The sequence below is a fragment of the Lycorma delicatula genome, chromosome 1 (assembly GCF_047948215.1).
Source record: "Lycorma delicatula isolate Av1 chromosome 1, ASM4794821v1, whole genome shotgun sequence".
Taxonomy (NCBI): domain Eukaryota; kingdom Metazoa; phylum Arthropoda; class Insecta; order Hemiptera; family Fulgoridae; genus Lycorma; species Lycorma delicatula.
The window spans coordinates 342,159,439-342,172,830 of record NC_134455.1 but is presented as its reverse complement, the minus strand read 5'-3'; the positions used below and the strand labels follow the sequence as shown (position 1 = coordinate 342,172,830).

General features: G+C 31.4%; 1 protein-coding gene across 1 annotated transcript in view; it reads right to left on the bottom strand.

Moving 5' to 3' along the window:
* Positions 1-992: 992 nt before the first annotated feature.
* bys (Bystin) overlaps positions 993-13,392 on the bottom strand; it is a 35,295-nt gene continuing 22,895 nt past the window's right edge. The window contains exons 5-7 of the mRNA XM_075382304.1: positions 11,645-11,871; positions 7,474-7,682; positions 993-1,312 (exon numbers count right to left, since the gene is read on the bottom strand). Of these exons, the coding sequence (XP_075238419.1) occupies positions 1,081-1,312; positions 7,474-7,682; positions 11,645-11,871 (668 nt within the window). The 3' untranslated portion in view covers positions 993-1,080. The remainder of the gene's footprint in view (positions 1,313-7,473; positions 7,683-11,644; positions 11,872-13,392) is intronic.

The following is a 13,392-nucleotide window of genomic DNA, read 5'->3' as shown; positions in this document are numbered from 1 at the left end:
TAAATGAAATAAAAAAGAGATTTAAGTAAAAGATTTACCTTTACTTAGATCATGTGTAAATTATTTATGTATAAATAAAATAAATTAAAATTCAACCTTACCAATAATTCGACTGTGGTTTTTTCAAGTACTTTTGGTCTTCGACCAACAGGAAAAAGTTTTATTTCAATTTAAAAATATTAAACTTAAAATTAACATAAATGTATTAATAAGTTAAAAAATATTAAAAGCATAAAAACCGGTCATCATAGTATAAAAGAAATTATGTCTGTTATGTAAGAAAGTCGCAGCTGTTATGAATATTAATGGTTACAGTAAAAACAGGTTAGGTATCTGATAATTATTAATTATTTGTTTGAAAAAAATATCATCCTATAATTTAATTTGTTCACTGATATTGTTATAGTAATATATATTAAATTTTTCAAGGATGCTGGTTTATAAAAATTTTAATAAAGTATGAGATATTTCTCAACGATTTTTATAAAACCAGCATTCTTGAAAAATTTAATATATATTATTATAACAATAAATTAATCAACGAATAAATTAAATTAGAGAATGATATTTTATTAAAATGAATAATTAATAATTATCAAGATACTATCCTGTTTTTACTCTAACCATTAACATTCATAACAACTGCGACTTTCCTACATAACAGACGTAATTAATTTTACACTATGACGACTGGTTTTTACAATTTTAATATTTTTTAAATTATTAATCTATTTATGTCAATTTTAATTTTAATATTATTAATCTACATTAATTTTAATATTTTTAAATAGAAATAAAAATTTTTCCTGATGATGGTCAAATGACTGAAAGTATTTGAAAAAAAAAACAGACAAATTGTTGGTAAGGTTGAATTTTAATTTATTTTATTTATACATAAATAATCAATCTTATATACCAACAGTGCCATGATTGGAAAATTAGATGTGTAAATTACTTTTCAAGTTTGTGGTTCAATCAAAAACTGCACAAAATAATAAAAAATAAAATGTAATTTTATTTAAATTTTAATAATTTTAAAAGTATCTGCAATTAAATAATTGCCATCTGACAAAATTATCCTTATTCCAGTACCATAGTATCTGCAGGAGGGTTCTGAATTTCAACATCTCGACATTTTGCATTCTGTAATTCACGTCTTATTTCATGGGTAATAGTTGGGTGTGACTGGTGTCGTAACAAAGTAAGAAGTGATTCTCGCTGTTCAGTGCTGATATCACCCTTATATCGCTGTGAAAAAGTTAGAAATGCTTGATGCCACAATACTGGAAGCTCCCTCTTATCTCTTTCAAATCTATAAAATAAATAAAATAATTAAGTACTTTATACTTTACACAAATTATCATATCAGTAGATATTCAGATTTATACTGCAAGATTATTATGAACTGAGGCAAAATTTACAGCAACATAAAATGACAAATAAAAACAGGGAGAAGGGCACTAATTTATGGAACTAAGAAAGTAGGCAATACATGTACACACAAGGGATCTTTTCAGAAAATAACCCAAAATTATTTTTTTAATCTTTACTATTGATTTTACAGATTATTGGTACTTGTCCCCTTCAAAGTACTCCCCTTCCCTATTCAAACAATTTTCCCAGTGATGTTTTACCTTTGTGAAGCAGTCCTGGATAGCATCATTTGAAATAGCCTTTAAGGTACATGACGAATTTGCTTTAATGACATCAGTATTCTCAAAACAATGTTATAACTGATTTTAATTTTGGAAATAATTAAAAATCACAAGGAACCAGGTCTAGCAAGTAGGGAGGCTGAGGGAGGACAGTAATCAGATTTTTGGTTCAAAACTGATGAATTGACAAAGCTGAGTGTGTGGGCACATTGTCGTGGTGAAGGAACCATGAGTTGTTTTGCCACAACTCTGGTCTCGTTCTGCAGATTTTTTCACGTAAACATTGTAAAATGCCTTGATAGTAGATATGTAATTCACCTTGAGGCAAGAATTCAAAAAGTACAATTCCATTAAAGTTGAAAAAACAGAGAGCATCACTCTGACACTAGATTGAAATTGATGTGCTTTCTTGGGGTGTGGAGATCCTTTGCGAACCCATTGTGACGACTGAACTTTTGTTTCAATGTCATAGCCATAAACCCAGCTTTCATCTCCCGTTATGATCTTTTGTATGAATGTTTCATCATCATCGGCTTGTTCAAGAAGTTGCTGACAACTTCCATCGATGTTCTTTCTGTTGCTTGGTCATCAAAGGAGGAACAAAGTTTGCTGCAACTCAATACATGGTTCAATTTTTAGTCAAAGCATAGCACTAGCAATTTTTAGACATGGTATGATCCAACTGACAGAGAACTTCTTCTGCAAGTTCTCTGACAGTCAATCAGCAATTTGCACGCACCTAATTGTTGATTTTCTGAATGTGGGTGTCATAAGTTGAAGTCAAAGACCTTCCTGGTCGAGGATCATCTTCAATTGCCTGACGACCTATTGTGAAAATCATTCATAACATTATGTACGACCCAGAGCATCATCTCCGTAAGCTTGTTTCAAAAGTTGAAACATTTTTGTGAAAGCTTTTCCCAGTTTCATGCAAAATTTTATGTTGTATTATTGCTCCTGAAAATTGCTACTAACACTTAAACACGTTGCATTCAAAAATGATAACATGAAAACTAAACGAGATATTAAAAATCCAATACATGTGGTTACAGAAGAGGTTATGCAGAACAAAATGCTGCCAACTGCACGTCACTAAATATCTCTGTTAGCATGTAATTAAAAATGTTTGGTTATTTTCAGAACAGACTTCATATATATATATATATATATATGCAAAGTAAATCAAAAGTATGGAAATCCTTCAACAGCTTTAAAAGTGTCCCAGTTAAAATACTGTAACTTTCAGGATAAAGTATTGGTCAACTACTTTACCTTCTGACGAGAAATAGAATTTCAACCCCTATTTGGGGGGGATAGCCTAGTAATTATAACTTTAATATTTTAAATGGTAACACCCTTTGTGTGATACATCACTTTAAAGGTCCCTTTAAGACAAGAAAATTGGTGTAAATAAAAAGCTGGTAAAATGTCTCTACCCAAAATTGTGGCAGGATAAAGTTTGGATTACGAAAATTACTAAATTTAATACATTCAAATAATAAAATTAAATAAAAAGAAAGTTATTTGAATTAAATAAAAATTTAAAGTTAACTTTAAATTTAAAAAAAAAAAATATATTTTTTAACAAAGAACTTTTTTTTTACAATTTAAAGTAAATAAATAAAAATATTGTCATGCAATCATGCTGATCAACTGATTATTAATGATCAACTGATTATTAATGGTCTCTTACCATTGTTACAAAAATGAAGCTTACTCATTATTGTGTGTAACATTCCATTTAGAGAGTGTTATTTTCTTATGAGTATTTATTTTGATCGGTTGGCTGATTGACTTAGTCTACCTTTAGCACATTTGTAAGCCACTTGGAATTTATCATTTTTGTAATTATTTTTTACATAATTAATTCTGTGATACCTAACATTGCTATCAATGTGTTACTTAGTGAACAGGAGAGGGTCATAATTCTAATGATGAGGGACTTTGGTGATAGGGTTAGGTTGTATAATGAAGTCTGTGAATTGTTTAATGCAACATTTAATAATCATAACACTACTTCAAAAGGTAAACAGGGAGCATTAATAATAGGAGAAAACCATGGTGGCCTAAATCTGCAACAAATAAAAACATTATTATTATATTCAATAATAATATTGTTATCTGAGAATCCTCGTTCCTTGACTTGAACAGCAGCACGAAACACAGGCTTAGCCAAGTTTAGCGATCTGAACATTAAAAGTGTGATAGAATTTCAAATCCTTCAAAATTTTTCTGGTGCAAGAACTTAATGAAGATGATTATGATTGAAGATTAAAAAAATTGTATATCTTAACACAAAAAATTGTTTTTGTTTTAATTTAATAAGTAAATAAATAAAAAATATTTTCACCTTATCATGCTGATCAGCTGATAGTTAACACCAATGAAAAATTTACAAATATTTTCAAATATTATTTATTTATAATTCTGCAGAAATTGGCCACATATTTTTTTTTAAAATGGCAATGTAAATCACCATAGCAGTTGAAATTGGTCTGATATTAATCTGCACTGGTATCATGAGGCATATAAACTGTATCCAGTCAAAGTAAATTTATGGGCAGTTATTATTGCTGGACGATTTATAGGGCCTATATTTATTAATGAAATTTTAAATGCAAATTTAAGTTTGCTTCTTGACAATATCATTCCAAAATATTTGTTCCAACAAGATGGTGCTCTGCCTCATTTCGGTCTTCAGGTGAATGAAATTTTAAATGTATTTAAAATTTGTATTTTTCCTGAAAGATGAATTGGCCAAAGGGGTCAAATAGAATGGCCAGTCAGATAACCCAACTTGTCACCGTTAGAATAATTTCTATGGCGCCACTTTAAAATTCTAACTTTCCCTCTAAAGTCTATTTCTAGACCATCTGTGTTTGTATTGTTTAATACTATCCCTTACTATTTAAACTGTTCCACTTCTTCAACTCCGTTACCTTCAGCTTCAATATCTTCTAGTGATATTAAACCTGAATTTTCCAGACTACGTTTTTAAAAAACACTTTTGCTAATTTTTTCAGGTCATTCTCAGTGATCACAGCTACATAATCTGCAAATCTAATAAGTTTATCTTTTAATCAAGCCCTATTATCCAACATCCTTCCTACTTACCTCTTAATAACGAAATTAAAAAGCAGAGGCAACAGAACATCTTGTCTCACTCCTGATTAGATTTCAAATGCAGAGGAATACTCAACATTTATTTTCAGTAAGGCTCTTAACCTTTGATAGCTCACTTCTGTTTAATTAATACGTTTATTGGGTTTCCCAAATTTAGCCTTCGTGTCCCAGTTTTCTATCATTAATGATGTCATATTCCTGTTTAAAACCAATGAATAATATATGTGCTTTTATTATACACCTAATACTAAATTAATGTTTGCTTTAGAATGAAACTTTGTTTAAAAATTTCATTTCATGAAGCTTTCTTGTTTTTCTTTAACTATAGATTCCACAAATGCTTCTGAATTAATTTGGAGAAAAATTTGTGTTGTATGTAGAAATGATTCCCCTCTCAGTTGTTATAGTCCAGCTCATTACCTTTTTTTAAATTCAGAGACTATAAGAGACTCTTTCCATTCATCTGGTATTCTTTCCTTTTTCTATATCTTTGAAACCTGCCAGTGCAATTGTATAATTAGGCAATTTCCTTCTACTTATCTGGTTAGTACATCAATCCTTGTAGCCTAACATTTTATATGATTAACTACTCCATCTACTTCCTTCCTAGCAGACACTTCTATACACAGTTCAACATTTTGGTAACATTACCGATTCATTTCCTTGTTAAGTTTTCCTCTGCATTCACAGCTTCTCAAAATAATCTTTCTACATCCCCCAAACCTCAATCAATCTCTATTACAATCCCTTCCCTATCCTTAATTTCACATGTATGAGGCACAAAACTTCTTTTTGGAAAATCTCACTGATCTACAATAATTCTAATATTATTTATCATTCTATTTTTTTCTACCTGCTTGAATATAACATCACTTCCCTTCTTTTCCTTCACTGCAGTTTTTTTTTATAATTTTATCTACATCTTAGATTCTCCACATTTTAAATTTAATTTAGATTCTTCAGATCTTACATTTTCCTTTAACTGATTTTGAAAAAGCTTCTTCTTGATCCTTTTTCTTTTTTCAACTTTTATCTTTGCACTCCTTTATAAGCCAAGGGGTTTTCGTTTTCTATTTTGGTAACATTTATCCAGCGCCAACTTTCTTCAATATTTGCTACTTTATTCTTTTCATCTATTTCCTTTATTTATAGCTCTTGAAAATGTTTTTATATATTTAACCTAAATTCCAATAACTTCTCTGGTTCTTTCAGCTTATCTATTGCAATATTCTGATCTACATTTCTTTTACGGGATTTTCCTAATGGTATTCTTTGTTTGATTTTTATTAAGATAAAGATGGAGAGATCCACATTTTACCTCCTTTACACTTCTAACATATTTTTTTTTGTTGGCTTGATATCACCATATAAGATTGAAGCTTGTGCATCGAATATGAAAATGGAATTTTGTAGTGTGTGAAAAATACCATGCCTGACCAGGATTCAAACCCAGGACCTCCGGAAAAAAGGCCACGATGCTACCATCTGTCACGGAGATTTTTAAGACTAGTTCTATTCCTCTGGTCAACTATTATACGATCTATTTTATTTTTTATGTTTTCTTCTGGTGAGATCCAGGTTACCTCACGTACAACCGTCCTTTGAAAAGCTATATTTATGAAATGGTGTGAAGGTATTAAATTACCATCACACCATTTTAGCAGGTTTCATCATGCCAGCTTTCTGTATAATTCACTTTCTTTCAAGCTTTGTACAGCAATCACCCATCACAAACTTTAACTCATACTCTGGGAGCTTGTCGATTAATTGCTTAAAATCTTCATAAAATTTATCTTTTTCTTCAAACTGGTCTGTTGAAGGAGAAAAACTAATTATAGGTAAGTTTTTTAATGTTCCTTCGAGCTGACTATCTTCATCTATGGCTTTAAAACTTATAACTGCAGTTGCAAGCTGCAGATACTACTCTTGTGAATTCTTTTTATTTATAGTAATCCAATCCTATGTAATACTCCTTCCAGAGATCCACAGTATGTAATGTTCAGTATTAAGCTTCTCTGGATAATAGATATCTTATCCCTGAAGTGCCACAAGGACCATCTCATACTTACTAAATTCTTCTGGAAAAATATTCCAAATTCGCTGGGCTAGCTAGTGTTTTGATGTTTCATGATCCAAATCATAAGTCTTTATGGGTAATTGTTTACTGTATCTGCTAATACTATCCTTACTTGATGCTAACTTTATGATCGCTTGGCGATCATAATGAGAAGTTTTTCTGGAACCAGGTCAGCTGAGCACTTTAACCCCCCCCCCCATAACTATCTGGAAGGGGAGTTATACTACCTGAAAGGAGCTTATATAATGGCATAATTTTTAGAATTGTTAATTACACAGTACCTCCACTCGATCAAATCAAGGGTACCCAGTAGAATATTTTTGTTACTTGAAAAAAAATCACTATGTGAACATTATACTAGTATTTATAAATAGGAACAAAAATTATTTATAATTTCTAATAATAAGTAAATTTTGCAAATGCAATTATTTATAATATTAAATCTTAACCGACTATAATTTCAATCTGAAATTTATGTCACTTAATTTCTTTCAACTAAACACCATACATATTACATTTTTTTATAAATTACAATAAAAAAATTATTCGCCACAGAAATATATAAACGCAATAATGCTTAAACAATAATAAATAAAACAGCTTAAATAAAGACTTTACCTCAAGAAATGAAATACAACTGCATCGACAACTCTATATGGTAAAGCATACTTTTTATCCAAAAGAATTCGAATAAAAATTGAATTGGCTCCAGTATAATCCATTTCTGCAAGTTTTAGTAAGGCTGCAGCTGAATGCAACATAGGAATAGAGTTACGAGCTACTACACTACCAACAATAATAGCTTCTCTTAATGTACACATACCACTCTGTAAAAAAACCATACAAACATTACAAAAAAACTGATTTTCATAAACTGGAGTAAAGTTCTTTAGTGCCCATTAACTGGATCACTGCTGTTTAGTAACAGTCAGCCACTACACAGTGATAAATCTGCTGTTTAATTTATCATCAGCAAAGTTCTTCAAACTGTTACATTTTAAAATCATTTGTGTAATATGAAACTGACAACTGTTATTTAAGAACATAATGAACTTCTTAATTCAATTGTTGTTGTAGCAATGAATCATGAATGTTGAATGGCACTTCAAAGACAAAATACTAATCCCATAACTATTACTTATCATCCTTAGTACAGGCAATTTGTCATCAAAATAGGCTGTATTTGAAAATCCTTACCTACCGATTGATCTTTTGTCCACGCATTAGGGGTGATGAGGGACGCTTAATTCCAGATTTTTAACAACCCCCTCCCATACATTTTTTAAAAACTCAAAAAGATTTTGAAATGCGTTTTTTCTGAATCTATGCATTTTAGAGAAAAGTTTTTCAAACAAAAAATGTAGAGAACATTCTCCTTTACAATTAATGTCTTTGAAGTTATGCCGTATAATTTGAAATTGAAATACTAGGTGGCGCTGAAGTTGTAAAAAACGTTGTAAATGACTAGACTGGTTTTGAACACGTGCCCAATTCACAACATTTTCACACTTTCACAAGCTACAGCTCCAAAACGGTAAGTCGTACAAGAAAATTTTAAAAATAAAAGTTGTCTGTTTTTTTGAGATTAACAACTTTTCCCTATGCAATACAGATGAAAAACAATTTTTTCCAGTGAAAAAACACGTTTTTTACAACTTCAATGCCATCTAGTATTTCAATATCAAATTATACGGCATAACTTGAAAGACATTAATTGTAGAGGAGAATGTCCTCTACATTTTTTGTTTGAAAAACTTTTCTCTAAACTGCATAGATTCAGAGAAAAACGCATTTCAAAAACTTTTTGAGTTTTTCAAAAATCTATGCGAGGGGGGATGTTAAAAATCTGGAATTAAGCTTCCCTCATCACCCCTAACATATGGGAAAAACATCAATTGGTAGGTAAGGATTTTCAAATAAAAATACAAATTGACTGTACTATAGTAGAAAATACATGAAAGTTACAGCAAAATCTGTCTGTATACAAGCTGATGGTCATCATTTTTTTTTTGGTCGAAAAATGCTTCTGTGTTATCATCATCTGACACAATATATTTATTGTAATAAAGAAAGATATATCACATTATATATCTCAATTAAAGTAATAAAATTATCATCTGCTTTAAGGCAAATGGCAAGAATAGCTGAAACAAACTACAATAATTCAAATACTTGAATATAAATGAGCAGCCCTAAGAAACTGTAAAGATCGGATAACAGCATTTAATTAGCCCCTAGAATAGTTTGCATGTTAGCTCCTAGGTTAAACATGCAATACAATGCCACATAACAGATACAGTTCACACGGATGTGGTGTACTGTTAGTTAGCAGTCACAGCGTGCACAAACCGGTGTATCTGTTTTCATCATCAGATATCCATAAGTGAGTCTACTGTGCGGCTATTTCTGCATGAGGAACTCCATGTGATACAGTATTCTTCATTGGATGAAGTTTATTATTAATATTAGTATACCATTCACTTTGCCATTCATCATGAACCACCCTCTTTAGAAAATAAACAAGATCGTTCGAAGCAACATGATAGGTGAAAAGGAGGCTGGCAACTAGCCTCCTTTGCCGCACCAGCATATTTTAGATGCTCATTGCCTGAAATCCCAATATGGCTGGGGATCCAGCAGAAGCACACTGTTGCATTACTGTGATTCATTTGCGAAATAACACACTGAATCTCACAGACAACAGAGTGTCTGGAGTACACATCATTGTTGCTCACCTGTGAGCAACACACTGTATATGAGTACACAAGAACATGTCAAAATTTTGGGTTGACTATATATAAGGCGTTATTGATGTCACGTTTTTTGCAAAGGTTTATTACAAATCTATGAAAAAAAACAATGTTGTCTAAATCTCTAGGCAACCTTTGTGAAATGTATATGATTTTGAATAAGAACTAGGTTGTGTAATTTTACAAAACAGCTGTACAAACATCTTTTTTCTAAAAAAATTTGTGAGTATTTAAGATTATTAAATGAAAGTGTAGTGCACTTTCATTTGCACAAACAGTGCAAATGATATTGTAATAAGTAAAGAATATGAAGCCTGATTACAATAAGTAAAGAATATATAAATTTCAAACTTTGAAAGATATAATGTATTCAGAAACCACTTCACAGCAGATAAATTTGGAATTTACCAACCCCCTTATACGAGGGTTATTTTTTTTTGAAGGTCCGATCGGTCGCGAAATAAAAACCCGTTCAAAAATCAGATGAACCTTTGCGCATATATGGTGCGCAGCATCTCTAGTATGGCCTTCAATCATGCCGCGTCACTTCGTTTAGTTCTGAACATGTAAACATGCTAGCTAGCATGTAAACATGTCTACAACAATAGCATCTCCCGCCAAGTGAGAAGTGCGTGCAGTAATTCAATTTCTTTAGACTGAGGGGTGTAATGCAGCTAAAATTCATCAACGAATAAGTAATGCGTATGGTGAAACTTCAATGAGTGACAGCAAACTGCGACAATGGTGCAGCAACTTTAAAGCAGCACATACAGATATTCATGATGCAGGCAGTCAGGAAAGGAAGTGAGTGTCAACCGATGATCTCGTTGAGCAAGTGGATGAGGCAATTTGAGAAAATCGTCGGTTCACAATTTCTGTATCGAGTGATTTATTCCTGAAATTTCAAGGTCAGCTCTCTAGACCATTGTGAATGAGAGACTTCAGTACCGCAAACTGTGTGCAAGATGGGTTCCCAAGATGCTGTGCGACCATCACAAAACAATGAGAATGGACGCCTCCCTAAGTTCAAGTGAACGTTCTCCCACAGAAAGTGTATGGCTACTGTGTTCTGGGACCGGAATGGAGTTCTCTTGGTGGAATTCATGGAACGTGGTACGACCATCAGTGCAGCCTCATACTGCATGACTCTTCAACTTCTACGAAGGGCAATTCAGAATAATCGGAGAGGAATGTTGTCATCAGGCATTGTCTTTCTCCATGACAATGCTCGGCTGCATACTGCAGCTGTAACAAAGAAGCTCCTGCAGCGTTTTCATTGGGAAGTGTTTGATCACTTGCCATACAGCCCAGACTTGGCTCTATTCGATTTTCACCTCTTTGCTCACATGAAATGCTGGCTAGGAGGACAATATTTTGGCACAGACATCGAGCTGCAGACCAGCATACAAACATGGCTGAAAACACAGGCGGCTCCGTTCTATGACGAGGGTATTGGAAAGTTGGTACCACGCTACGATAAATGTCTAAATTGGAGTGGCGACTATGTAGAGAAATAGCATAACTATGTAAGTACTCGTTACAAATAAAAAATTTTTAATTTTCACTGTGGTTTTAATTTCGTGACGGACTGGACCTTGAAAAAAAATAACCCTCGTAGAAGCAAATCATACACGTAGTAGCATTAATGATTATAATTATATATTCTACACACATAAAAACCTGAGAACTGTTAATAACACTTAATATGGAATAAAAGAAAAATACACAAAAACCTTTACACCAAATTACAGATAAATTTGTCCTAAATACATAAATAAAAATAATTGAAAGTATTTAAATATAAATACTACTAAATTGGAATGTTAATAATTTGTTTTGTTTGTGTCAGAAAAATGAAACATCTTAAATAATGCAAGAAATTTCGTGTTAAAAACTTGCAAATTCAAGTGTATTTAGATTGCACTACGTATTCAGATATAAAACCTTTATAAAATACATCTAACACTGAATAATCAAGAAAAGAGAACTCTAACTAAAATATTAACTTAACAAAAAATAAGAATGACTGAAATGCTTACTTCACACAATGGTAATAAAATTCCTTTCATGAAAGCCCCAGGTTTAAAAAGAGCTTTCCTTAATGCCTGATACAAATGGAAATTAAGACGTTTATATTCAGCTATATCATCTCTTACTCGTGGAAGTAATACAAGATTATAAAATCTTTGGGCCATTTTCTCTTTAAGATTTGATGCAAATATTCTTGTAGCCATGTACATTGAAGCTGCAGTCCATTTATATGGTTCTGAAAATAGAAAAAATTAAGAATGAATGTTTTTTATGTTATTACATTTAGTGAATGAAAAGATGAAAGCTCAAAGAGAATGAACAAATTTTTTTAATGTATGAATTATTCAACTTCTTTTATGATGGAGAATTATGTTTTGGTATTTTATACTTCTGTTTTATTTTTCAAATAAATATATACTTAAACACAGATTTGTAAGCAACCTTTTCTGTGTAAGTACTAATAAGAAAACAAGTTCATGCAGGAATGTAAATAATCTGTATTAACCATTTTAACCAACATGGTTAATCTTTTTCTGAGTTAGCTTAAATACAGTAATCATAAAAGATTTTTTTTTTTAATACACTCACATTTTATTGTAAATTGAACCATTAAAAGCTTAAGTGGAAATTTATAAACAATCAACTTTTTAAAAGATCTGATTTATGTTTTAACTATGATTAATTATTACTAAAACAGCTATAAGAAAGTGATAAAATTTCCTGAACATTCCTAATATTGAAGATAGTACAGATGAATATTTATTCTCCCTTATGCTTGTGAAGTAATAACAATTTCATTATAAATATTCTGATAAATACCCAGGTTGATGTAAAGTAATAATAACAGAAACATTTTGCTGTAAGTAATACATGCTGTGAATAAAACGTAGGAAAATACTGAATTTATTTTCTGTGAAAGAAAAGATTAAATTTTGCATCTGGAAGCTAATAATAAGATGGCAAATATTGGCATTAAAAAATTAATACCATAACTGAAAGATACAATACCTGGTAGTACTTGAGTCCTCACCCTTCCTATAGTTTTGTAAGTGACATCATTTTACAGTACTGAGATCAATGTTATTTCACTTTTCAAGGAATGTAGTAGAATCAATTAAGAATTCTGTCATTTTAGACTGTAATATGGGCTTTATTACATGAAAACTAAAAATGTTAAGTAGTAATATCTAACAAATAGTTTGATTTTTTCAAATGAAAATGATTCTCTATAGTAAATTAGTAATGTCAATGGCAGGATAAACAATCCTATAACTGATCTTGCATCAATTAAATAATAATAATAATTTTCAACATAATCCCCTCCTACTTCTATGCATTTAGTCCATCTTTTAACGAGCTTTTGAATTCCTTCCTGGAAGAAAGTTTTCGGTCTGGTGTGCAGAAAATTTTTCACTGCTTCTATGGCCTCTTCATCAGATCGATAATGAATCCCTTGCAACTCTTCTTTTAATGGGCCAAAAAGTTGAAAATCGCTTGGAGCCAGGTCTGGACTGTAAGAAGGGTGGTCCAGCAGCTCAAAACCGTGATCTTGTTTGTTTACTGATTGACCTTTACATGTAAAGTAAACCAAAAGTGAACCTTTCATATCCCAGATTACCGTCATCACCACCTTTTCTGCAGACATCTAAGTTTTGAAATTTTTTGCTGTGGGAGATGAAGGATATTTTCACACTAAACTTTGTTGCTTAGTCATGGCTTCAAAGTGATAAGACACATGTCTCATCATTGCTGGCCT